The sequence below is a fragment of the Pterocles gutturalis genome, unplaced genomic scaffold (assembly GCF_000699245.1).
Source record: "Pterocles gutturalis isolate BGI_N339 unplaced genomic scaffold, ASM69924v1 scaffold4573, whole genome shotgun sequence".
Classification (NCBI taxonomy): Eukaryota; Metazoa; Chordata; class Aves; order Pterocliformes; family Pteroclidae; genus Pterocles; species Pterocles gutturalis.
Genome location: NW_010125328.1, coordinates 4125 through 28370, shown reverse-complemented (window position 1 = coordinate 28370; position 24246 = coordinate 4125). Strand labels below are relative to the sequence as shown.

The following is a 24246-nucleotide window of genomic DNA, read 5'->3' as shown; positions in this document are numbered from 1 at the left end:
GGCTGCTCTTTGTTTGTTTTCTGTGCTGTGTTCTCTGTCAGAATGGGTTTTGACATGAGCAGGAACTCCGAGGCTGAAATTAGTGGTTCTAGACGCAGGCGTGTGCACACACTCACGCGTGTGGAAAGGAGGAAACGCTCCCCGGAGCATGCTGGCCTTTATCAGCGTATGAAAATTCACTGGTGGAGTTGATGCTGTTTGGTGTTGTTGGTGAACTTCTGGGCCTTGTGTGCACATCTGTGGAAAAATTGGCCTCCAGCTCCTAAACCACAGAGCTTCCCTTGTGCAGTCCTGGGAGGGCCGGCGGGGTTAGGCGGTTGGTTTTGGGAGAGGAAGCGGTAAGAATGCTCGGGTTCTGTGGCTGATGAGGAAATGGATATAGTGTTTAGCCTTCTTACCTTCAGAGGTAGAGATTACCTGTGCCAGCGATAAGGATGTAGGTGTTCAGATGGAAACGTAGTGTTCTGTGGTTGTGCAGATGGGTAACTGTTCTGTGTTTAGATAAGGTTTATAGGGATGGATAATAAGTTACAGGAACAGCCAGCTAAGATCTCTGGCATTTACATCCTTCTTCAGCAGTGAGTTTGATGTTCACGTCCAGGTAGCCCCCAAATTAAACTCAAGTTGAAGTTTTCATGGGTACTGTGGTTATCGTTGCTTGTGTACGTATCCTGATTTGTGTCTTAAATACTGTGTCATCTCAAGCTGGACTATGAAGCAGATCTGGTGGATTGAGTTTATTCACTTGGGGCCTGTCATGAGTTGGCAAGCTGTTAAGGTACAGGTGAAGAATTAGGATGATCGTTGCAAAAACAAATGTAAAACTTTAGACAAGTGAAGTGAGGCTGTGTCTGCCCCATCCTTCGGAGGTCTCCAATACTGACATCGTTGCATAGTGATAATTGTTAAGTGAAGGCCACGCTTTCCTTCTCCCCATGAATCCTCAGCAATTAACATGTAGCTGTTCTTCAAGTGAAAGGTAAAATTGAGGGCTTGACGTTTGTGCTCTTTGAAAGTGCTGTGTCCCTTTCTGTAAAGCTTCTCGTAGACTAGGGAATGTATCTCTCTGACTCTGATGCTTCCCTAAAGCAGTCCCACAGAAGCAGCTGTTTCAAAATAGGTTGGTACTATAGGATAGATCTGGGTTAAGAAGATCCCACTGGATCTAAAGATTTCACTTTAGAAATAATTATAGTTGCTAAAGAATACTTTCTGCTTTTCTAAAAGATACAGTTAAGTAAGATTCAGCTTCAGATTAAAAAAAAATAATCTATATGAGGTGGTCAATATTGGGTAAGCAACACTCCCAGTTTTAGGATGTGTTCACTAGATGCTTCTCACTGGAATGCAGCATTGCACCTTGCTCACCTTAAATTGTGGCAGGTAACGTGTGCTCTCTTTCCTTGACATAACTGCTGCTTGCGGGGATTTCTTCTGTCTTGCTCCTATTAGGTGGGGTTCTTACACTCGCAAATATTAGTGATTGTATTAGTGAGAGGGCTTTCCCTAATCTTCAAAATTTTGAAGGATGCCCGTGGAGGGAGTTTCTGCCTTGTAGAATCTCTGGTGATATTTCTTGTCACTGTATCTAGTGGCAGTTAGTTTGTCGAAGCCTAGAACAGAAAATTATGGTGAAGAGTAACGGTGCTAATCAGTGACAAACCTGGAAGTAAGAAATTGGATTTCAAGGTATTGGACATTGCTCTCTGATATAAGGTAGTCATTTGTCTTTTTATTGGGTGGGTGGGGAATATTTTATAAAAAAATTACTTGTGATTAAGCATGCGATACTGTTGACTGAGTAACGTATTTACAAGTGCCTGTCAGATTCTTGGGGGTTCTTAGTAATGTGCGGTAAACTCCGCTGCTTTCGGGTGTTGACAGAAGAAGTGGTGAGTTTGGATTATCTCCTTGTCTCAACATTGTCATATTTGAAAAGGGTTCTTTTGCTCTTATAAATGTAAGAGACCATACCCACCTAAAATATTCTGGTGTAGCGCTATTCTGTATTGTTGATGGCTTAGGAAAAAAGCAAGAGGGACCTTTTTAAAAAAATAAATAACAATACTGGTGGTGATGGAGTGACAGGAAGAGTCTGTATTTGAACTCTTAAGTTCTGAAGTAAGTGAATGGCTAGTGCTGAGGTTTCTCTTATGTTTTCATTATCGGAATGCTTTGAAGTACCACTTTCTTTTTTTTTCTCAGTTTTGGTCGCTGTGGTAAAAGACAAGGAAGTGTTTCTCACCACAGTGAGAGAAACCACAAAACATTTCAGTTTCAGAGTTTTCCCCCCATTTGTGGTGCAGCTTTCTGTTTGAGATGGAGATAGTTTGCTGCATATTAATGGTGTTTATAATGTTGATTTCTAACTATGTTGACATAATTTCTGTCTGTTGTTGGAGATAGTTTATTTTAAATATGCAGCTTCTAGTTATGTGCTTGCTGCTTTTATTTGAGCGTATTTATTTGTTTGCCTTTTTCCCTGGCACTATAAACATGAGTAATTGGGAATCTGCATGTGAGTAGTAATTGTGTATGGTGATGAATGAGATCCTGTCTTAATATACCTGTCCCCTGGTGTGCAGCGAGTACCTGGTGGTTCCTGGGGCAGAGCATCTGCCAGCACGCCTGTTGGTGACTGAAGTCAAAAGGATTTGTCGCTCGGGCGATACAGTTTAGGGTTTGCTCTCATTAGTCAGGTGAGCTGGGCCACTGTACTAGAAAGAGCTGTCTTCTATATATAAATAAAAATATGTTCTGCATATGAACAGTGAATTTTAGAGGATTGACCAAAAGTACTCAAGGGAAGTGTCAATGGTGTACGCTGAAGCTGTTGCTCGTGGCGGGGAGCGTGGAGGGAGATACGCTGATCGCGTGCCAGACTTGACCTATACGTCCACTGCGCAGAAGTCGCTGTGTATGTACAGAATGGGAGTCGCTGGGTGCTTTTCACAGTACCAGTTGGCTCATGAATTTAAGAAGGCTGTGTAACGGCACGGAGACTTTATCTGATGATGTTTTTCCCTCATACTTGCTGTGTTAGAAAGTTCCCACTGTCCTTTTATATCATCTGTTGGCCTTCACGTGTTAAGTGACACTTTTCTGTGGCCATAAATGTAGGAGTGGGAGGACCTGCCCAGCTGACGGTGCAGGAAGTGAGCGCTGAGAGGGCCGGACCGCTCAGGGCGCTGGGTTGGTGTGAGTGTGTCTTGCCCTCCGATCGACTCCGAGACCCAGCTCCTGCCGGGAGGTAAACCTGCGTGGTGAGGAGCCGGCAGCCTTGCGGAGCAGCCCGCTGTCTGTTAGGGATCCGGACAGGGTGCAGACAGCTGTGAGCAGCATCCTACTCTGTACTCCCAGACAGTTTTTAACTCTATAATACCCAAAGGCTGCAAGCAGTATTGGAGGTGTCTTGCCGCAATGAGGATTATAATTTCAGTCCTTGTGTTTGCGCAGTGGTCTGGGATACTGGGCAGATGCACTGCCTGGGTTGCTCATGTCAGATGGATAAGCAAGTAGTTTCCTGAGTTCCATTCTCCTTTGGAGTTGATTTTTCTGTTGTGTTCAGTCCTTTTCTGTGAAGAGACACATAGTCTGTAAGGTAAAGAGCATTTCGTGCCAAGTCACAGCGAAAGAACATTTGCTCTTGACTGTGCAAATAGGCTTCCCCAGCCCGCTCGCTACCATCTCAGTTTGCAGCACGGGCCAGCTGGAGAGTGCGCCCAGGCCCTCTCTGGCGGGGCTGTGATTGTAGCATCTTGCTGGAGTATCTGGGAGCAGGTCAGGTGTGACGGACGGACGGACAGACGAGGGCCTTTTGACGCAGAGCGTGTGGGAGTGGCTGTAACGTGAGATTTGGAATAAGTACCAGAGCTGCTTCTGAAGGCTGCTGTAGAGGACAAGATGTCTTCCTTCTGTGCCGCGAGGCTCATAGTGGGGATGAGCAGGACCATCCAGACTGTCTTTCAGTATCTTGGAAAGCGAATGAAGAAGTGTCTGGAAGTAGCGTGTACTTGGGTATAGTAATAGGAACTTCGGGGTGCGGTGAGACTGATGTTCGCTTGCTTTCTTCTGCAGCAAGCCTTGCTCGTGATGGCTGCTAACTCTCTCTCTCGCATTGTGTAGGCACTGGGGAGAGCGGAAAAAGCACGTTCATTAAGCAAATGCGTATAATTCATGGCTCAGGCTACTCTGAAGAGGACAAAAAAGGCTTCACCAAACTGGTGTACCAAAACATCTTCACTGCCATGCAGTCTATGATCAGGGCCATGGAAACCCTGAAGATTCTGTACAAATATGAGCAGAACAAGGTAAGTTTCTTACAGGTTTTGCATGTGTTTTTGGGCAATGGGGATTCTAGGGTTTGACTCCTAAGTTCCTGTTTGTTTGTGTCCTTCTGCATTGCAATTTTTTTTTCTTTCCCATAAATATTTAGTGCTTAAGGACTGGTTTTTATGACGTTTTATTGATACCTGTCTCCACTTACTTGGCTGTGTTAAGGGACAGAGCGACTTTCTCAGGATGGTTTGTGCAGGGGTCTGGAGTGGTGAGTGGTGGGAGCCAGGGACTGCGACACGGTATAGGGTACATGGGAGGTGTTCTTTTTACTCGTTTCAAGGATTCGGTATTGTTAAATGTGTCGGCCTTTTCTTTGCATGAGTTACTATTCACATGGGAACTTGAAGCTGACAAAATATGTACTGGACCCCAGAACGCCTCTGTGCAGTTATCGCTATTACCACAATGTTATTTGTTCTGATAGGTACTGACCAAGGGTACAAACCTTTCTTGAAGGGTTTTAGTCTCAACCGCGGAAACGTGATTTGAGCTGAAGTCTGACTTACTGATTTGGGGTCCAGGAATAAATTTTTCATCCCAGAGCTGATCTAAATTATTTTAGCTTTTTTCAGGAAGGACGGGGAGGGTGAGGATGCCCCAGGAAATTAGTGGTTTTGGGGTTTTTTTAGTGTTTTTTGCTTCTTTAATGCTTAGTACCTTAATATTTTAAAGTGAAATTCTATTTTATCTGTTCTGTCACACAGTAACTTGGAGCTGATGTTTAGTAATTTTATAGGGACTGGATGGTGCACCAGGAGTTCTTGAGTCAGAACACCTTTTTTGCCTTTGGAGAGGTTCTGCAGTCTTGGTGATGAGGATAGGCAGGGTGGGAGGAAGCTTTACCTGGGGCACGGTGGAGGTGCCTTGATGGGTATAATCTGCCAGATTTTACTTACGGTGATGTGTGCAGAACTTGACTTTGTTTTTCTATTTTTCCTGGCATATGTGGTATGGGCAAAAGCCCCTTCCTGTGGCAAGTGTACCAAAGATTTCAGAAGGCGGTTTGGGGTGGATCATAGCCACACAGATGCCACAAGCTGTTGTAATGACTGTAGTCCTTCCTTTGCTTATAGACTGTAGAGTGGGAATTTTTATTTTCTCTCTCAAAAGGGATCATGATTGAAGTATGCCGAAACAATGTCTCTATTGCTATTCAAAATGTAGCTTAAATTATTTTCCTACAAAACCTGAGATGGTAACTTGTTATCCAAGTGCAGTTTAACCCTCTCAGAAGCTGGGTGGTCTGTGGCTCTTCACGGTGAGTGCTCTGCCGTGGACACCACTGTGTTCCAAAACTCCTGGTGATCTAATGATAGGTGAAACCTGCTGCTCTTTGACAGCTTATTCTGTGAAGGAGCATATGATGGTTTGGGGGGAATTTTGCTGATGTGTGCTATGTCTTAGATATAAAGTTTACCCATTGTCCTTCTGGGTCTTAGCAACCCGATCCACAGCCAGCATGTGGATCTGTGAAGTCATAATGTAAGGATTTAGCTCATCTGAGAATTTTTTTGCTTGCCTGTAACCAGTACCCCCTGCTCCTGACTCTGTCGTCCCCTGTCCCCACCCCACCCCCTGGCCCCTGTTTTTTTTTTTTTTTAATTTTCAATCTACAGGCCAATGCAGTGCTGATAAGGGAAGTGGATGTAGAAAAGGTTATGACATTTGAGCAACCGTATGTAAGTGCAATTAAAACATTGTGGAACGACCCTGGAATACAAGAGTGTTATGACAGGAGAAGAGAGTATCAGCTTTCTGACTCAGCTAAATAGTAAGTATATAACCACTGGCATGCACCAGTAGATGGTAATGGCTTAACAAATAATAGCTGCCCAACTTTTTTATTGAAGTCTAGAGTTTCTTTCAAAGGGCAGGAACACTGCTGTAGTGTAGTAGTTTGTTTAAAGACCTTTTATCTTTTTGGTTTTCCTTACCATTTGCTACTTTTCATGAGGGTATGAGGTGTTCTGGTGGGCGATAAAGACAGTTGTGCACACATCTGCTTCTGTATATACCTGAGGCTAGAATCTCTACCGTACGCCATCTGTGTTGGTCCTGGCTCTTAGGCAGCAGAAGTGTCGCTGTTTCTCTTCAGGTTTGTCCTTTGGCCTACAGGTGTACATGGATTTGTGACTTAATGGAGTTGTTGTTAACAAAATCTAAGTCTGGCGGCATGGGTTTGTTTATAAATAGAAAATCTCAAATGAGACTTGGTTCTGAAACATAAGCATCCCCTACATTTAAACTTTCTCTGTAGTAAAGATTGTCTTTCACGCTCCCATACAGAGTTGATAAAGTTGCTCTTAATGTATCTCTTTATCCTCCAAAGGGGATGGCTGGTGAATTGCTGTTCCCCACAGATCTATTCCGTTATTTTTCCACATCACATTTTAAATGGTTCGGGTGACTTCTGACTTTATCGTTGTGCTTGGGAAAGACTAAATGTAGCAGTGTTTAAATCTGTATATTTATGTGCTGCAATCTAAGGTAGTTTTTTCCACTGTGCTTCTTGTAGCTATCTTAGCGACGTGGATCGTATCGCTACCCCAGGATATCTACCAACTCAGCAAGATGTGCTACGGGTTAGAGTTCCTACAACCGGTATCATAGAGTACCCCTTTGACCTAGAGAATATTATCTTCAGGTACTGAAGGTGTATTCATGTTACAGCTGAACTGAGAGAGGAGTGATGTGGTTTCAGGATGATGAGTTCTGGATTGCTTTAGAGTGTCCAGGTGCTTGGCTGAGAGGCTTGAGGGGGTGTACATGCTAGGATGTTATGAAGTATCTGCTGACTGGTGCTTCTGTAATGGGGGTGGTGTAACATTTTATTCTGATTAAGGGAAAACTCCAAGCTGATGCATTGACTGTCACAAAATAGAACATGCTTTTGAATCAGTGAAGCTTAATGCCCAGCTAACCATCTCGCAGGAACTGGTGTCCTTCCTGGGAAGGATTGCATTGCTGGCATCTGAGGCTGAAGTGGTGGCTTGTGAGGCAGCTGAGTGAACTGTTGGCAGCTTAAGCCACCAAGGGGAGGAGGGGGAAGCTTGCTCTGGGCAGTGCTCGACTTGAAATGGATTTCCCTTTAAGAATGCTTAGCTCAAGCAACTTTGACCACTTATTTCTCCTTCAAAAATAAACCACTTTTTGTGCAGAAATACTTTCTTGTATGTGATACCTAGTGCCTGCCTTTAGAGGTGGTTTTCTGTGCCTACCAGAGCACAGAGCAGAATGCATCTAAAAATGATAATGCTGATATTTAGGATTTGAATTTGTTATCGCTTGCCTATTGCCATCACTTCAGTTTGATATATTTCTAGAAGAGGATATTTTGTAAACTTGGCGGATTTGTTAGCAAGCACATATTATCGCATCCCCATGCCAGGTTAACTTGAGTGGTAAAAGAGCCGCATTCTTTCTCATCGTATGCTGGTCGTTTGCATTCAGATAGAGAACTGCAGCTGCTTCTGTGATACTGTATGTGTTTCTCTTCCTTAGAATGGTGGATGTTGGAGGTCAAAGATCAGAACGAAGGAAGTGGATCCATTGCTTTGAAAATGTGACTTCCATCATGTTTTTAGTAGCACTTAGTGAATATGACCAAGTTCTGGTGGAATCTGATAACGAGGTAAGCCAAAGAATGGGAACTCAACAGGAGGGTGAAAGGAAAGGAGGAATGTCTTTCTAGCTTCTTGGAGTGCGTGGTGCCAAGTTGGATTAGCAGGTGGTGTTGGGTTTGGCCTTCAGTCCCTCCTGTTGCAAAGGGAACGTGAGCCTCAATGGGTCATGATGTCCCTAAGAATGGAAAATACACAGTGCATTCAAATCGTCTGTACTTCTCAAGTAATGCTGAAATACTCTGAAATTGCAGAGTTCTGTGTGCCTTGGAAGGTACTGTGCAGTGTGACGGCACGCTCTTAAAAATCACCCGTTCCTGTTTTCCGGACTGAATTCCCTCGAGCTGTGACTGCTTTCTTGTTAGATAGTGACTGGTCTCTTTGAAGGTGCGATACTGAATTTCTGCACTTGCTAATAGATTTTAAAAATGCCATTAGGTAAAAGCAGTTATTCCTTTTCTGCTAGATGAAACACGTTCACAAAGTGTTGTGGCCAGTCCTCTCGTATGACTATCAAAGCATAAAATGACTTTTAAGCCTTTTGATGTGAATGGCTTGCCAATTAATTGAAGCTCGAACCCATCAGATTTTGCATTTCCGTTCCAGTTACCAGCACAGCTTGAGCCAGAACCTACATGGGGCCAAAGTATTCTGTGTACAGTGTCCGAGGTGCTGGATCAATAATACAGTGCTGAGTACGTGTGCAGGTAGCAGAAAGGCATCTTAGTTGCTCGGTTGTGAAAACACAGCTTTCTTTTTCTTATTTCAGAACCGGATGGAAGAGAGTAAAGCTCTCTTTCGAACCATTATCACTTATCCATGGTTCCAAAACTCTTCTGTTATCCTCTTTCTCAACAAGAAAGATCTGTTGGAAGACAAGATCCTATATTCCCACCTTGTTGACTATTTCCCAGAGTTTGATGGTGAGTGGTTTTTAAGGAGGAACACTCTAGCAGAAGGGCTGGAGGTGGTTTGGTTAGAATTTTTTTGGTTTTTAAAGAAAACTCAGACCTGGAGATGGGGAAGACATCTTAATTTGAGAAGGAATACCTACAACAATCAGAGAATGTCACAAAAATGTCTTAATCATCTGAAGATAACTGGAATCTGATTGAATGAACAAATAATGAGCCTCTCCTAAATGAAGGATTACTCCCCCACGTCCCCCAGATATTCACTTCAGAGTATTAATTGATGGAAGCCTAACTTTCCTACCTGTATGCTTGTGCACATAACCCATTTCATAAAGATGTGACGATTCGCTGGTGTACTAGGCATTTTAGCCCTCTAGTCAAGAGGTGACTTGATGCCTTGTTTTGAGAAATTGGCTGGTCAAATACCCAAGTTGTTCAAATGATGGTGCTGAAAAATCTCAGGTAGCATGAAATTCTTACTAGTGTGCTATCTGCAGTTGTGGAAAAATAATATCTATGTGAAACAGAGAAATTCCCCTCTGAAACAAAACTCCTTATCCAAAATAGCATTGCAGGCTCTTCAGCTGAGTGCATTGAAAGTTGGCTGTGACACATCTGTGCAGGGCTGAAAATAAATAAAAGCAGTGGAGAATGAGATCAGGCAACACACGTCTTGCCATGCTTTCGTGTATCAACTTTGTCATTGTGTGCTTTAAAAACACAAGGTAAAGGAAGATTTGCCATTTTGGAAACAGCTTTCTTCTTTTAAACAACTAATGAAATTGCTCATTAGTTGTCCTCCCACTTCTGGAGTTTCTTGCCCCCTGCTGTCTGGAAGCACAAGTGTTCTGAAACTGTCAGTGGTGGAAAACACCATGTTTTTACAGCAGGCTGGGAATGGCTGGTGAGCTTATCGGTCAAATAGTGCAGACTTCTGATACAACTTAGCACCTGGAGACAGGGTCATAACATCAGGAAGTGTCATGTACTTTCATTTTTTCCATATAACTGTTTCCCGTAGCTCCTCCAGGGATGCTGCGTAGCCCATCAGACCACCTCTCGAAAGACAGTCCTTGCCATGGAGAATGTGACAACACCAGCACGGAGAAGGAAATATAATTAGGTGACTTTTTTTCTGAGGAGATGTCAGCAGTATGAAGTAAATACTGACAAAAATTCAATTTTTTTTATCTCCTGAGAGTTGACTGGCTAGTTAGGACAGACTGCAGTGTTGGCTGGAGATGACCCTTGTTTGCAAAACGTATGCTTGCATCCTTGCATAAAATCCATCTGTATGTTAGGAAGAAATATACATCCCATCTCCAGAGGAGAGCACGGTGTCAGGTATCCCCAGCATCTGTTGCTGTTCTGTAGCGAATGCAGCACATGCAGGGTTATACTGAATGGTGTGTTTCAAAGCAGGGTCTGAAGTGATGCCTTGGTGTCTGTCAAAACTCAGTGCCTTGGAAAAATGCCTTTTGTAGGTTTTGGTTAGATAACTTAAAAGCATAAGGCACTTCAGCTCCTGGGACTTTTATGCAATAAATGATCTTAATTTCATCTTTATAGCTCTGTAACCCATAAGAAAAAGTGCGCTAGCAATTATTCTGACGGATCAAACGGGGATGTGCTTAGCATAAATCCATTAACGGGTTTCTTTGTTTGCTGCAGGCCCACAGAGGGATGCACAGGCAGCCCGTGAGTTCATTCTCAAGATGTTTGTGGATTTAAATCCAGACAGCGATAAAATCATCTATTCTCACTTCACATGTGCCACAGACACAGAAAACATCCGTTTCGTCTTTGCAGCAGTCAAGGACACCATCCTACAGCTCAACCTGAAGGAGTACAACCTGGTTTGACCTGCTCTGCCCTTGGCCCCTTGAGAGCCTTCATCATGAAGAAAAGACAAAAAAAGAAATTTTAAATATGACAGGAAAAAGTTTTAATTTTTGATGATGTAATGATTGCAAATTGTCTGATCTGTGGAGTGGCAAGTGCTCGGTGTTATCCTGGAGTCTCATGTCTCTGTCCACAGAGTAGTTGATTTCATATTTTTAACAAATTGCTTTTATTTCACAGTTAATGGGGATATGCCTCATTTCTTCAGCACCTTGCTTACTTCTTAATTTTTGCCAAACTGCTAAGGCAGTCTCATCTTGAGCTTTCCTTTGTTGCTTAGCCACCTTTTTGTTTTTCCCTTTTCATTCCCATGGTATATATAGAAAAAAAATAACTTTCCAGCCGAGATTGTGAATTCACTGGACTGTGGGAGTGCAGAATGCTACTGGTCCCTTTGCCTTGTGTTATAGGGTGCCTCTGGTGTAATTTGCTAATCCTGCTTGCTTTTTTTTTTCCCCCCCTCTTTCTTTCCTTCCCCAGGACACGCTCCATGGTTCACTGTGATGAAATGTTGGGGAGGAGCGATTGCTCTCCAACTATTGTGCAAAAAAAGAAAAAGGCAAAACAAACAAAAAAAAGCCATCACTTTTCCATTCTTTATATGTTCTAGTTCTGAGTTATTTTTTCTTATCAATTATAAAAGGTATGGAGACTGTGATTTTTTTTTTTTTTTAAATTATTGATGTTCTATACATAGTTTGCTATGTGTTGCTGTATTTTGTTCATGGACTACAAATGATGGAAGCTCTTGGAGCAATAGCTGCTGAGCCTGGGGAAGTGCCTGACTGTAATTGTTCTCTTTTGTTTTGTTTTTATTTTTTTCACACACACATACACATCCCCCCCACACCACAAGCGCGTGTGCGCGCACAAGGCTCAATTTGCAGAGAGAAGCTATGTTTTGTTGAGTATACCTGTATGACATCAAGTGAGCAAATTCTCTATGCAGCATATATCAAAAGCACACTGAGTAATTGTGGCATTTATACATCTGACTTTGGCTGGATTGGAAATCTTAGTCTTGTGCCACCCTCTAGTTCTTTTCTTGCTGCTAGTAGCAAACAAGCCTTGTTTATTGCATTTGTGCCAGTGTATTGAACGACTTTGTAAGAATTCCTCGGTCTCGTCCAGCTTACAGATTTTTAGAAAGGACCAGAGTTGGTGGGTGACAAACTTTGGGACGTAGGTAGGATTCTTACTTGAGGATAGCTCTTGGAGGGAGCGGCAGTTCTCTCTCGCCTGTTTATGCATTCCCCGGAGGCGTGTACTGCTGTGTTTCTCTTTAGAGGAGCATGGATCCTCTCTGAAAGACTTGCACGCATCCTTGCTCCAGGGTGCATGTGATAAATTGAGTTACTCTAGTCACGGCTGGAGCACGCAGCTGCTAGGGATCCAGAAAGCCCTGCTGTGGCCACACCTTTGTTGAGCAGGATTGTAGAGGCAGAGACAGCGGGGTGTGCTGGTGCAGGTGGAAGGCAGAGTGGAAGTAGTTCTGGATTCTAGATGCCAAATGAAACCACTAAGGAGAAGGATGTGAAGCTTTTGCACATGAGAGAGCCTTTTCCAGGAGCTGAGGCAAGTGAACAAATGTGCTGAAGACCTGCTGCCAGCCTGGAAGATAACTGCAGTGGCAAGGCAAGGAGTGAGTAGGAAACAGGGAAATCTGACCCACATCTGGACGTGTGTCGTTCAGCCATCACTGATGGCTTCTGTTTCAGTTCCAACAAGTAGCATTGGGTCCAAATTCTCTGGATCAAACAGATTGCCCCCTTGAAGGCCAGCAGGCTGCCAGTAGATGAAGACTAAATGAGCTGCACTGTTGAAGGGGGCTGCTGATATTTTGTCTCTTTTGTAGACAGAGCACTACATCAGTGTTTTGCACAACATATAAGAGTAAATCTTAACTGAGATGCTTGAGATGCTTTGATCTAAAACACTAAAATATGGAGGGACATAATTTTGAGTAATTCTGTTTATAGGTCCCTCTTGTTTTCCGGAATAGCTGAGGGAAGCCTCTGTATGTCTCAGAGCGCTACAGAGGAAAGCAAGCTCTGTTAAGAGTGAGTGGAGAGCTCAAGTCGGAACAGTAGCCATGGGACCAACAGCTGAAGAGCCAGTCTGGCTGGTGGTGCTGAGGGAAACACAGCATCTCTTTAGACTAGCCATGCTCTGGGTTGCATTTAGCACTTGGGAGGAATGAGAGGGATTCCCATGTGTCAGACAGCTTTGCATCAATTTTACTGCTTTTTTTGTCTTTATGCCAAAATGATCCATTTTGTAGAAACTGTCCTAAAAGAGGAATTTATAATCATCTTTGTGTGTTCTAAGTGCTGTTCATCCGAAGCAGATGGCAGCACCAGCCTCTTCTGCTTCTGTGATCCTGTTGTAAATGGTTCACACTACAACTATTGCCAGCAACGAACCTGGCACTGAGATACACAGGTTCTTGGAAATGACTTCCCAGAAGTTTTTTTTCCAAGGTGAATGATGGTGGTACTTCCACTTGAATCAGAAACTTTTTTGTTTTGTATCCTCCCCTTCAAGAGCTGCTGCCCTGGCACAGGAGGAGGGATCTTGGCTTCTGTCTCTCGCCAAGTGAATCTGCATTGTTGTGGGGAACAGTGGGAGGCCACGGGCACAAGGATTCAGGCATGTGCTGTACCTTGCTGAGCAACTCCTTGGTGTAGCTGTTGGCCTGGTAACTGACTTTGTGTGATGGTCATTGCAAAGGGGAGGGCATTACGCGATGAGTTCCCAAAACGTCTTTCTGAATTGGGGGAGGAATGGGTCAGACTTGCACACGTCATCTGGAGTTGTCTGTGGACTGTACGTGAGAAGATACCGGTGTCAGCACATGCATTTCTTAGCGAGCGGTAGCTTGTGTGCCTCCACCTTGGCTAGTGACGCTTTCCTGCGGAACTGGTTCGTGTCTCTGTTGACTGGCCCTTTGGCAAATGCCTGCCCTAGCAAAAGTGCCAAACCTTAAACCAAATCTGCCTATATCATCTTTTCTGAAAGTGAGGCCAGTCAGAATTTTCTGGAAGTTGAGACAACAGATTGACTTTCAGAAAAGAGGTGGCATTGGGTTCTTGTAGAGAATCTAGGATCTTAAGTCTGAGGAAGTGGTCTCTTGGCTAACCTCTGCTCCTTGTGCACTTTTTATCTTTGTTCTGCTGAAGAAACCAACATACTTTGAACCAGTTTGAAACTTGGAAATCGGTGAGGAGAGGACCATCCCATTTCTTTGCACTGTTCTGTGTGGATTGGCTACCTGGTGAGCAACAGCCCCTTCCTGCTTCGGCGTGTCAGAGAGCTCCTGCCCTTTCCGCCTGTCTCCCCTTCTCCCGGAGCTGGATTCTTTGGTCTCTTGTTGTTGCTTCCTAGCAATGTTGGCCTTGCGTTCAACTATGGTTTTTCTTCATGTGTTTTATTGGTTTAAAAAAAAAAAAAAAAAAGTACTTCCGGAGTGTGCTGACCATTGTATCGTACTGTACAGAGCCCAGGTTGTTTGAGTCCAGCAGAGATAAAGTGTGTTATGCAGCACACAGTTTCATAAGAGTATGGTTTGTGCCAATGCCCCTTCTTTAGTAGTGCCAGAGACTCTTTACAAGTGCCAATGTGGTGGAAATTATTTGGTTATACTTGTATATTATAGGATCCTGATTTAAGACAATTTAAACATTATCCTATTTAAAAAGATACTATATAAAATGCTGTTTTTAAACCTTGTCATTTGCAATGCATGTATTGTTGTGCGTGTTGGGGTGGGGGGAGGGAAGAGGGTAGGGTAAAGGAGTTTCTGAATAAGATGCCCAGTGTCAGGATCTATTCAGGCTCCAAACTGTCTCATTCCAGTCCAGGAGTGTGATTGTTTCTTGGAATGATCCCACTCTGACTGCTGGGCAACAACCCTTACTACAGAAATATCTGATGGAAATTGATTTTCATATCTTTCTCCTGAAATAAATTCTCTGTTTGAAATTGGAATAAATTTTGTTCCTAAAAGCCATGGTGGTCATGCATGTGTTTCTTCACTGCTGTCAGTCCTCTCTTCCTCCTCCTGTCTGGCTTAACAACTTCGGTACCCTGTGGGACCTGCATCTGACGGAAGCACACTCTGCCCTCCTGGCTAGCAACATCGCTGCTCAGAAAATCGGGACTCTGAGGCACAGAAACAGAGTGTGTTTTGGTAAATATAAGGTATAATATGCAATAACTATATATAATGTACTGTACTGTAATTCTGAAGTGTGAACAGTGGCTGACGGGTTTTAAGATGTAGGGATGCAGTGGTGGCACCTTGAATTAAAATTTTGGAGGATTTTGGAGTAGAAGCGGTAGGTGAAGTTGTCAGTGGTCACTGCTGCCTCTGGCTGTAGTGTCAGCCCGTTTCAGACACATTTCTTGCTCCTGGTCTTGTTTGTTAGCAACATGGGCTGGGGTACGAAACGCTGCTCAAATTCATCCCTTTAGGAGCCCAGGGAGGGATGACTGTGAAAGCTTTCACAAAAGGATTTCCTGGGGTGGAGTTTCTAGAACTTAATTCTCCTTTCCTAGGATAGTTCCCCAGGAATTCCAGATTAAATCAGCTGGGACCGGGTAGAGATGTTGAACTTCCTCTGGGTAAGGTTTACGGTGTTTTCAGGAAGCTATAACCAAGGATGTTCTGCTCCCTTTGGTGAAGGTGCAGGTACTGGACAGCCTGAGATGCTGTGTTTCAGCTTGAACCAGGAAGATGGCTCCAGTCTGGCTGGCCATACTGCTGGAAGGTATTTGTGTCATTGCTGTTTTCTAATTAATGGGTACATTGCTTTTCTCAGTAGCTCCGTGTTCTCATCAGCTGGAAAGCAGGAAACAGTGGCTGAAAGAAGTGTTTGGTTTGTTGTATTTCCTTCAGCTCCGTGTGGGTCTTGTGTTGTGCCAGTCTCTGCAAAGAGAGTATAATACGTTCCATTTAACTAAAGCACAGCGACAGAGTCAGACTCTTCAAGGAAGAAGGCGAAGTCTTAAAACTAATGCCCAGTATTGCCCATTGCCTGTGAGAGGGCCTCGTGTTTTGGCCTTTTGCAGCCTCCAGCCATCTGTAACATGCAGCAGGCGTGCAGCGCGGGCGCTGTCTCTGGAGCGCTGCAGCTTGTTCCGCGCCTGGGCACCCGGCCGGTCGTGGAGCAGACCCGGGACAGGGGCACGGGAGCAGCAGCCGGCAGAACGACCCGTGCAGCTCGCTGTCGGTCGCTGTCTTTCCCGAGGGCCCCTCGAGCACAGCCGGAGTCAGCTGTTCCGGGCAGGCGGGTCCCTTCCGTGCCGGTTCGGAAGCTGCTCGGAGGCAGAAGCTGGTGCGGACTGGAGAGGGCACTGCGCGCACGGGGAATCGCGGCGCCGAGGCTCTGCCCCTGCAGCACCGGCCGCAGAAAAGCCGCCGAGAACTGCGCTCAGCTGCAGCTTCTCTGAGTCATTGGAGTGCCCGGGGGGCTGTGGGACGTTTTGGATTACTAGGTTTGGAAAGTACTTGGAATCTGAAGATCTGGGGTCTGGTTTTGTATCCAGCGCTGCCACAGGTGTTGCGTGGGTTCTAACGAGTGACCCTTGTGCAAAGGTGAACATCAGGAAAGGCAAACACTCCCCAAAAGTACATCTTGAAAAATAAAACCTAGGGGTTTTCTTTTGACACTGAAACTGCAGTCTGACCCCTGCTTTTCAAAAACTTTGGAGATTGTGTTTCTGGTGTCAGGAAACCGTTGTTGTAACCTGCAAAATGAAGTGTACCTATAGGCTTAAAATGGTTTAAGAACGGGTCACTTGGCAAACATCCAGATTAATTTCCTTCAGATATAATATTTTCAAGCTCTGTTCTAGGAGAGTTTTTCATCTAGTGGCATTTGGCCACTACTGTAATAGGGAGCATGGAAACATCTCCCATTTTGTGGGTCGCCAATGCACTGATGCCTACCCCTTTCACTCTTGTTTTCCAGTACAACCAGGCACAAAAATCTCTTGCATCTTTGGGTGTGATTTCTTTCCTGTCATGCAGAAATTGGGGTTGACTCTGTGGGATTTTTGCCTCAGTGACACAGTGGTTGGATATTATCAAAAGCTATGGGGGCTTGTGGGAAGAGAAGGGTGGTGATATGGTTAAAGCATGGGGACAGGAGTAGTACTCCCAGTTCCCTTTCCTTTATTGCTACAGATTGACTTTACCCTTTTATGGACTGGCAGAGATCTGGGATAAAATCCTCTATTGCAGTGGTGCCCGAGAGGGACAGGAGACTCTGCGTGTGCCCCCCCCTTGCTGCAGAATGGGGTGGTGGAGAGCCTGGCCCTGGAGCACACCAGGGATCCTCCTTCTGAGCAAAATAAACCTCCTGGAGGACATGACTGCTGCCTAAGACACAGCCCAGTACTTTACCTCCCACCTTGGTAGCAGGCCCCTCCAGGCAGCTTGTGGCTGGAGCAGCCAAACGCGTGTCACCAATGTGAGCTGCTGCTCCCGGGGGTGTCTGACACCAGCACGGGCTGGAGGCAGCAGAAGGCTTGGCACAGCCCCGCGACACAGCGTCTCGCGAAGCCCTCGGGCGCTGCAGGGGCTACACCTTCGGCTGTGTTCCTGGCTCTGCTGTGCTCTGCGGACAGGCTGAGACGGGCCAGGTCTGTCCCCGTGCAGCACCCGCAGGCGCTCGCTGCCAGCACTCCCATCGCCCCGGGGACCCCCTGTGCTCGGGGCCCCCTCCCCTGCGGAGTTTTTCTTTCCCACCTGCTCACACTGCAGCACATGGGGAGAAGACAATCTCCAGCCAGGAGGCGACTGATTGATTAACCTGCCCTGAAAACCAGGCTGGACACGCATTCTGGGCCTCCAGGTGGGACAGAAAACGGAGGCCACTGGTTAGGGTAGAACCTTCCAGCTTTGGACTCAGCTGTTTGAGCAGTAACTTTCTTCTGACTCCTTACGACTGGAGCCAGCAGCTGAGAGAAATCCAAATCACAGAAGGAAAAAGGCTACCAAATGCAGATGCAATTTATTGGTTTTATGTATTCTTACAACGCTGGAGCTACAGCAAGAGGGGAGAAAGGAGGCAGCAAGTTTTGGAGGTAGGGGACAGCAGCAGTGAAGCAGGAGCTGAAACTGTCCTCCCTGGAGCTGCGGCAACCCCCTAACCCCAGGGCTTGGGCAAAGGAGACCCAGGCACCTGGTGTCACAAACGCAAGGGGCAGTGAGGAGGCTGCTCTTTGGATCCCCCGATTTAATTCTACTGCCTTCTCCAAAGGGCAGAAGACCTCCTAACAGCTCCTGTCACTGCACTCAGGGCTGTCCTGCTGCTTCCTTTCTAGAGCTGTAGCCACAAGCAGCCTGACAAAGGGGTAAATCAGAGCAGCAACAGGTGGGAGCACACACTGTGGAAATGGGTGCTCCCCAGCTTGCCCAGGGAACAAACACCCCACTGCCCTCATTTGGCTTTGCCAGAGAGAAGTCCTTGCCATGTCCATGAGGATCACCGGACAATGCTTCCCAGGGAGAAAGGAAGAAAAAAGCAGGTGAACATGGAGCCCTGAAGCGTGAGTTTTCCAGGGCAGCAGCTGGGGGGGAGTAGGGTCATGCTGACTTCATGACCTTGTCGACCCAGGGAAGGTAAGGAGCAATGTATGTGTAGACACTGGTCCAACTGTTTAGCTTGTAGGAGAAGATGCCATAGGCTTTGTTGTTGCAGACGAGTGGATCCCCGGCGTCGCCCTGTAAAATGGGGGAGGAGAGAGATCAGTGTTGCTTTATGTGGGGTCCCTAGGAAAAGAGTGCATTTGCAAAGAACAGGGAGGCTGAAAATAGCAGGACAGAGCTTCCCCAGGAGACGCTTGGATTTGTAATGGGTGTGGATAGCTCTGGGTCCAAAAGGGACCACTGTCAGTTTTGTCTGGAACCCAGCACAGGACTCAGCACAACTACAGCTGGGAAAATGCTGAAGCTTAAAGTATCACTTCATTTCTGCCCTTCTGCTGACTGCAGAGCACTACAAAATGCACTCGGACCAGCTCTGAGATTTAGGGCAAACCCCTCTTCAGACAAGCTGTTGTCCTGTTGTGCTGTTGCAGGCTCCCGCATCCTCTGCTGCAAGGATCCCCTTGTCCCTTCTGCATGGCCCAGGACTGAGCACAAGGGTGATGCTTGCGGTCAGCAGGGATGCCGCTGACCCTCTGGGGGTCTGATCCTTGGAGATCAAGACCCAGAGCACCTCTTGTGCCAGGACAGGAAGCGACGGGGCTGCTGCTGAGGAAGCGTGGAGGGATGGGGCAGCGGCTAGGGGGACAGAGAGAGTGAGGGGACAACAAGAAGCAATTTTAGACAGTACCTTGTCAGTGAAGTTTTTTAGCTCAGATTGGGCTTGTGCCCAGTACCTGTCAGAAACCTTCCCCACAGCCTTCTACTCCCTAAGTCAGAGACTGACCTTCTCAGGTACCCCAGCAGATTTGCTGTCTCCACAAATCAAGTTTTCGGCAAGTCCAGGGTTGAGGTTGAGGCACTCCCTTCGTGTCCTGATGGTGACAGTGGCTTGCTGTGACCAGTCGGCTATGCGGCACTCAGTCTTGCTAAGGACTTTTTTTGATCTGTCAAAGCAAATTGTCCTAACGGAGTTGTTGCTGGTGGCATTGCCTTTCAGCTGGGCAAGTGGACAGAAAATACAGAAATAAGTGTCTGGTCTGTAAACGCTCTGTGCCAAAGGCTGTCCCCTCCCGCTCCAGGGTTATGGCTCAGCCCTGCGGGTTGGGCAGATGCTCCAGGCAGGGAGTTACCTTCAGCAAGAGGATGTCATTTCCCTTCTTAGGACTCTCGTAGTCTTTTGGGCAGTGATAATCTTGGACTTCAAATGTTCGCCAGCTTTCCTCTCTCCTTGGGGTTGTGTGGGCTCCAAGGATGACAGTCAGAGGTTTGTGTCTGGTAAAATCGAGCACAGTGCATGTAATCAGCTTGCTCCTGACCCCCCTGGTCACGCTGGGGCACATCTCCCGGGGCATGGCCAGGAGAGACCGGCTGGACGCTGAAGAGAGGGGGGGGGCCAGCGAATCCCCCCAGCCGAGAGGCAGAGCAAGGTCCCGTCTGACAGACTGGGGCTCTGCAGGGTCACCCTGTGTCTGGATCTCGGGCTGAGTGGATTTGGCCCAATGCTGCTGCTGCTCTGTGCCAAGATCCGTGGGCTGTTGGTCCGGGCTTCATAGGCCCACGGAAGTCCACGGCACCAAGGAGGGATTTCTGACGCAGGACCCTGCGTGCTCTGGGCCGATGCACCTCCACGGGCCTCCACGTGACCAGCAGAAGGGGCAGCTGTGGGAAAACCCTCTGGGCAGGGGTGGCAGCCCCCCCTCGGTCTCACAGGGGGGACGTGGGCATGCAGGCTCCTGGCTCCACCTGATCCCCCTTCCTGCTGCCCAGATGTGGGGACTGGCCCCGAGCCCAGGCTGTGGCACCGGCGCAGAGCTGCCAGCCCCGAGGAGTGTCGCGGGTCCACCCAGAGTCCTGCACAGCTAGAAAAGCCCTCTTGCCTCTCCATGCCCCAGCTCCTCCAGAGGAGAGCCAGGTAAGCACCTTGCTCATGAGGTTACTAATTCTGATAACAGTCTTGGAGGTCTTTGGTGAGAGAAGGGGCAAAGCCTGGCACCAGCAATCCCTGCTGTGCCCCCAGGTCAGTGACAGCGGGGGAAGAAGTCGGTGTGACTTCTCATTGCTGATGTCTGGGAAGAATAAAATGAGTCATGGAGGGGGAATAAAAGAATAAATGGAAGTATCTGGGGAGGGACATGGGGAAGGATGGCTCGAGGGAGGGCTGCAGATGGACCCCCTGCTGCGTCTGTGCTGGTCTCCCCAGCCCTGCCCTGTCCCAGCCGCGCAGCCCGCGCTCCCTGCCAGGGAACGTTTGGCCACAGCCATGGAGGAAGGGATCCCAACTGTTAGCCCTCCGTCTGGAAGATACCACCCGGCTCACGGCAGGGCAAGACCCTCCTGCCCGGTGCTGTATGAACACGGCAAAAACTTACTCGTAGCACTGAGCTGCTGTCACCACCCAGTTCGGGGCCACGAGGAAGCCTCCGCAGACGTGGTTGTCCTCTCCTTGCACGCGGGCCACATAGGGTGTGGGGTGCGGCGCGTGGCGCTTGGCTTCACCTCCTCCCTCCATCCGATTCCGGGAATAACCTGCAACGGACAGGACTGAGGATGAGGGTGGGAGGACGCAGGGCACAGGACGCGCTGTGGGGATGGTCCCTTCCCCAGCCCCCTCCCCACCTCCCAGTGCTCTACTCACCGGCCTCGGCCGGGGGACACGTCGCCAGCAGGAGGGACAGCAGGAGCTTCTGCAGCTGCTTCATCAGAGCGACTGTGACTTCAGTGGATCCCTTGGAGGTGAGGCTGCAGCTGGGGTCTCTTCCTGCTCCCAGCAAGGTTTTATAGCATGAGACTAGACTCCAGGAAACCACAAAAGTCAGACTCATCTGATTAATCTATCTGCAAATTGCACGCCTCATCAATCTGAGGGGGGAATTCAGTCAGCCTTACCCTTGGGCATCAACCCACCTTCATCGGGGGCCTGGTCTGGGGTATCTGACGTCCTTCTAAACCCAGAGACAATTTTAACCCGTTGCCTTTGAGCTGGAAGCTACAGGGAGCATACCCCACCTCATCCCTTTGCCTGACAGTGGCTCTTCCCGTGCAGCTCGTATCTGTTGTTGTGTGCTTGCAAACTCTCCTGATTTTTATCATGAGCCTTGCAAGAACGAGGTTTCTTTCACTCAGTGTACCGGTTCCAAAGACCATGAGTGGTGCTTGAGGACCCTCCTGCTCTTTTTCAGTGTGTGTGGTCCTGGCTGATGGAGAAAACCCGCTGTGAATGGATCTCCAACCCCACACTGGTCAGGGCTCTGGGAGGACGAGTCGTTACAGCAGCTTCGTGAGCAGCGTGGCTGGGGCTCCGCTCTGCACCAGCTGCTGACTTAGGCCCTTGCTTTGTACAGCAAAAGACACCATTCCAAGGGTTTCATTCCAGATGTAATTGTTCCCGGCTAACCAGGGGAGTTCGCTGTCTCTCACAGCCAGTGCGAGGGGGGACAGGAGGATCCTGCTTGGCGCCGGGGCAGGGGCTCACATCCCTGCTGAGGGGCTGGGGGTGGCTGGAGATGAGGGATGCCGGCTGGGACTCTGCCTCTTCACTCGCTGGGGACAGCCGGCTGACACACCTCCTGAAGCTGGTCTCGTTCCTCTGGGAAGGGTCGTGTCCCAGGGTGTCAGAGCGGTGCTGTCCCCCCACCAGGCAGCGATGCCCAAGCGCCAAACAAGCACTGGGCGCCTTTCTGCGGCGCGTGGGGGGGATCTGTCCTCCCGGGAACAGCCCCATGGCAGCAAGAAGGACGGAGCTGGAGAAAGGGCTGGTGACAAATCCCTGAGCACGGTCCCCTGCCCCGGCTGTCCCCTCACCTCCCCGCTGGTGCCCAAGCACAGCTCCAGCCCCAGGTGGAAGACAGGCACGTCTGCGTGCAGCCCCGGCAGTGGTTCCTTCCTTGGCTGTGACGAGAAGGGGCCGACATGTCCTTGCTGCCCTCGCTGCTGGTAAATCCACTTTCCTATCTGCCCTCAGCGCCACAGGGCAAAACCCATGTTTAAACCGAAATCTGCTGTTCTCGTGCAAAGACTGCAGCAGCTGGAGCTTCAAGGAAAACCCTGACGTGACAAAGATTTGTACTAGGCAGATAAGCAGCAGCAGCCTTTTCACTTGCAGATTTCCTAGCTGATAGCAGCTGTTAGCAGAAGCCCAAGCCATGGACCCCTCTCGGTTTCCCAGGGATGGCAGCTGAAGGCAAAGGCGATGGCGTTTCCCTTCATCCCAGCACCAACAGGGAGAACGCAAGAGCAGACACCCAGGGCCAGGCCACCTCCTCCCTCTGCTAGTGGGAACCTGGGAAAGACTTGAGAACAGGGCAAGCATCCTGTTCCCTTGAATTGCACGGTTTCTGTATGCTTAAAATTCCCCACTGGGTTTCCCCACAGCAAACCTGTCTGGTCTCCTCTTGAACCGGGACAGACATCCGGCACCCTGCCCCAGGGAGTTCTGCACTCTCTGCCCCTTGTCATCTCCTCCAGGAAAGTGTCCAGCACCCTCCTGTCTGTGTGTGAGAGGCACCATCAGAAACCCGCTGGAACGAGGGAGCCCGGGGCTCAGAGCAGAGGCAGGCTGTGCAAGGAGGGGCTGCTGGGAGGCATTCAGACCCTGGTGCTGCAGCATCCATTGTGGGGAGGAGAAGCTCGCCTCTGAGAACCACCCGGCCGAGAGGAGAGCCATAAGCCCTTTTGGTTTTGTGCTGCTGCTGGAGTAGCATCTGCTGGTGCTGTGCTGCGAGGGCTGCGCTTGCCTTCCCGAGAAGGACAGAGACACACCAACAAGCTAGAGCTTGTTGGAGGCAGACAGCTCCCAGAGGGGACTCGCCCTTGTCTTCTCCAGGGACAGGGTTGGGCTCTCCCACAACAGCTGGCATGGGAGCAGAGGAGGAAGCAGCAAGGGGTCAGGCGCTTTAACAAACCCACGTCCTTCATCACCCGTTTCAGTCCAATCCTTTCAGAGACTGGATCCACGTCTCCACCCCAGACATCACGTTGCTGTTCAGATGGAGGACGGTGGCTGCTGGAGAACGGCAGAAGCGTGCAGCAGCTGGGCCTTTGAATGCGTCTCCTTTCTGGGATCTTAAAGCCTCGTCCCTGGGATCTCAGCTGCCACCTGCCCTGTCCCCAAGGGTGAGCAGAAGCAGCACAGTCCAGGAAAAGTCCAGTTCGCTTCACCTGCTGGTGCCTCTTACAGCAAAGACAGTTCAAGAGGTTAGCCTGGGACCCAGCCAGCAGTCCCGGCTGCCCCGTGTCCTAGGGCGCAACATCACCCGGGCATGAGGTCCCTGCAGAGGGGACAGCCACTACTTTGCACGGAATGGCAGCTTTTGACCCCCGCTACCTGCTGACGCGCCACGTGCTGGCTGTCAGCTGCTCCCAGGCAGGTGGTGACGTTGCTGAATCTGGTGAACAGTGCGTGCACATCACTTTTCTCATCTGTTCCTACCCGGGCAGTTTCTCTTCCTGCAACACACTCATCCCCGTGACCCCAGGAAGGGCAACTGCAGCTCTTGTCCTCCAAGGCTGCCAGTAATTCAGTGGAGGCAGAGTTACAAGTGCCTCCGTCCCAACAGGCTGACCTCTCGCTTTGGCCAGCCGGAGCCTCCCTCCCTCCTCCCCGGGTGAAGGTACGAGAAAGGAAAGACATACGCGGGGAAATGCAGCTCTGCGTTTACTGTGGGTGTTTTAAATGCAGCGAGGTTCAGGCAGGGACAGGGTTATCTCTGAAGGAAATGGGGTCTGGTGTTGTACAGCCTCTTTCTGGTGCTATCTGGGATGATCCCTGCTTCTGCCAGGGTGATTTAACACGGTCCTGAAGTGGCTGCCTGCGATGGGC

The 24246-nt window shown here is 48.4% G+C and overlaps 2 protein-coding genes across 3 annotated transcripts; one reads left to right on the top strand and one right to left on the bottom strand.

Moving 5' to 3' along the window:
- The first annotated feature begins 4127 nt into the window (after positions 1-4127).
- GNA11 (guanine nucleotide binding protein (G protein), alpha 11 (Gq class)) lies at positions 4128-11352 on the top strand. Of its 2 annotated transcripts, none has more exons than XM_010078506.1 (6): positions 4128-4310; positions 5955-6109; positions 6854-6982; positions 7840-7969; positions 8728-8881; positions 10544-11352. In XM_010078506.1, exons 1-6 carry the CDS (start codon positions 4164-4166, stop codon positions 10732-10734), a joined length of 906 nt encoding a protein of 301 aa, XP_010076808.1. In that variant the 5' UTR covers positions 4128-4163; the 3' UTR covers positions 10735-11352. The 2 variants fall into 2 exon arrangements, with proteins under 2 accessions (XP_010076808.1, XP_010076807.1); XM_010078505.1 differs by having other exon boundaries at positions 4140-4310; positions 8728-8885; positions 10544-10659.
- A 7013-nt stretch (positions 11353-18365) lies between these two features.
- On the bottom strand, positions 18366-21127 carry LOC104465458 (granzyme E-like). Its single transcript, XM_010078507.1, has 5 exons — positions 21064-21127; positions 20798-20954; positions 19559-19700; positions 19213-19425; positions 18366-18503 (listed from the first exon to the last, which is right to left on the bottom strand). The coding sequence occupies exons 1-5, from the start codon at positions 21125-21127 to the stop codon at positions 18366-18368; spliced, it is 714 nt and encodes a 237-aa protein (XP_010076809.1).
- Positions 21128-24246: the final 3119 nt, after the last annotated feature.

Excerpts from the sequence above, each read along its gene's own strand:
- GNA11 (XM_010078506.1), top strand. The coding sequence starts at position 4,164 with ATGCGTATAATTCATGGCTCAGGCTACTCTGAAGAGGACAAAAAAGGC. Across the intron at positions 6,110-6,853 it reads CTTTCTGACTCAGCTAAATA|CTATCTTAGCGACGTGGATC; the intron begins GTAAGTATATAA and ends TGCTTCTTGTAG. Across the intron at positions 8,882-10,543 it reads CTATTTCCCAGAGTTTGATG|GCCCACAGAGGGATGCACAG; the intron begins GTGAGTGGTTTT and ends TGTTTGCTGCAG.
- LOC104465458 (XM_010078507.1), bottom strand. The coding sequence starts at position 21,127 with ATGAAGCAGCTGCAGAAGCTCCTGCTGTCCCTCCTGCTGGCGACGTGT. Across the intron at positions 19,426-19,558 it reads ATGACATCCTCTTGCTGAAG|CTGAAAGGCAATGCCACCAG; the intron begins GTAACTCCCTGC and ends CCACTTGCCCAG. Across the intron at positions 18,504-19,212 it reads CTGCTGGGGTACCTGAGAAG|GGCGACGCCGGGGATCCACT; the intron begins GTCAGTCTCTGA and ends CCCATTTTACAG.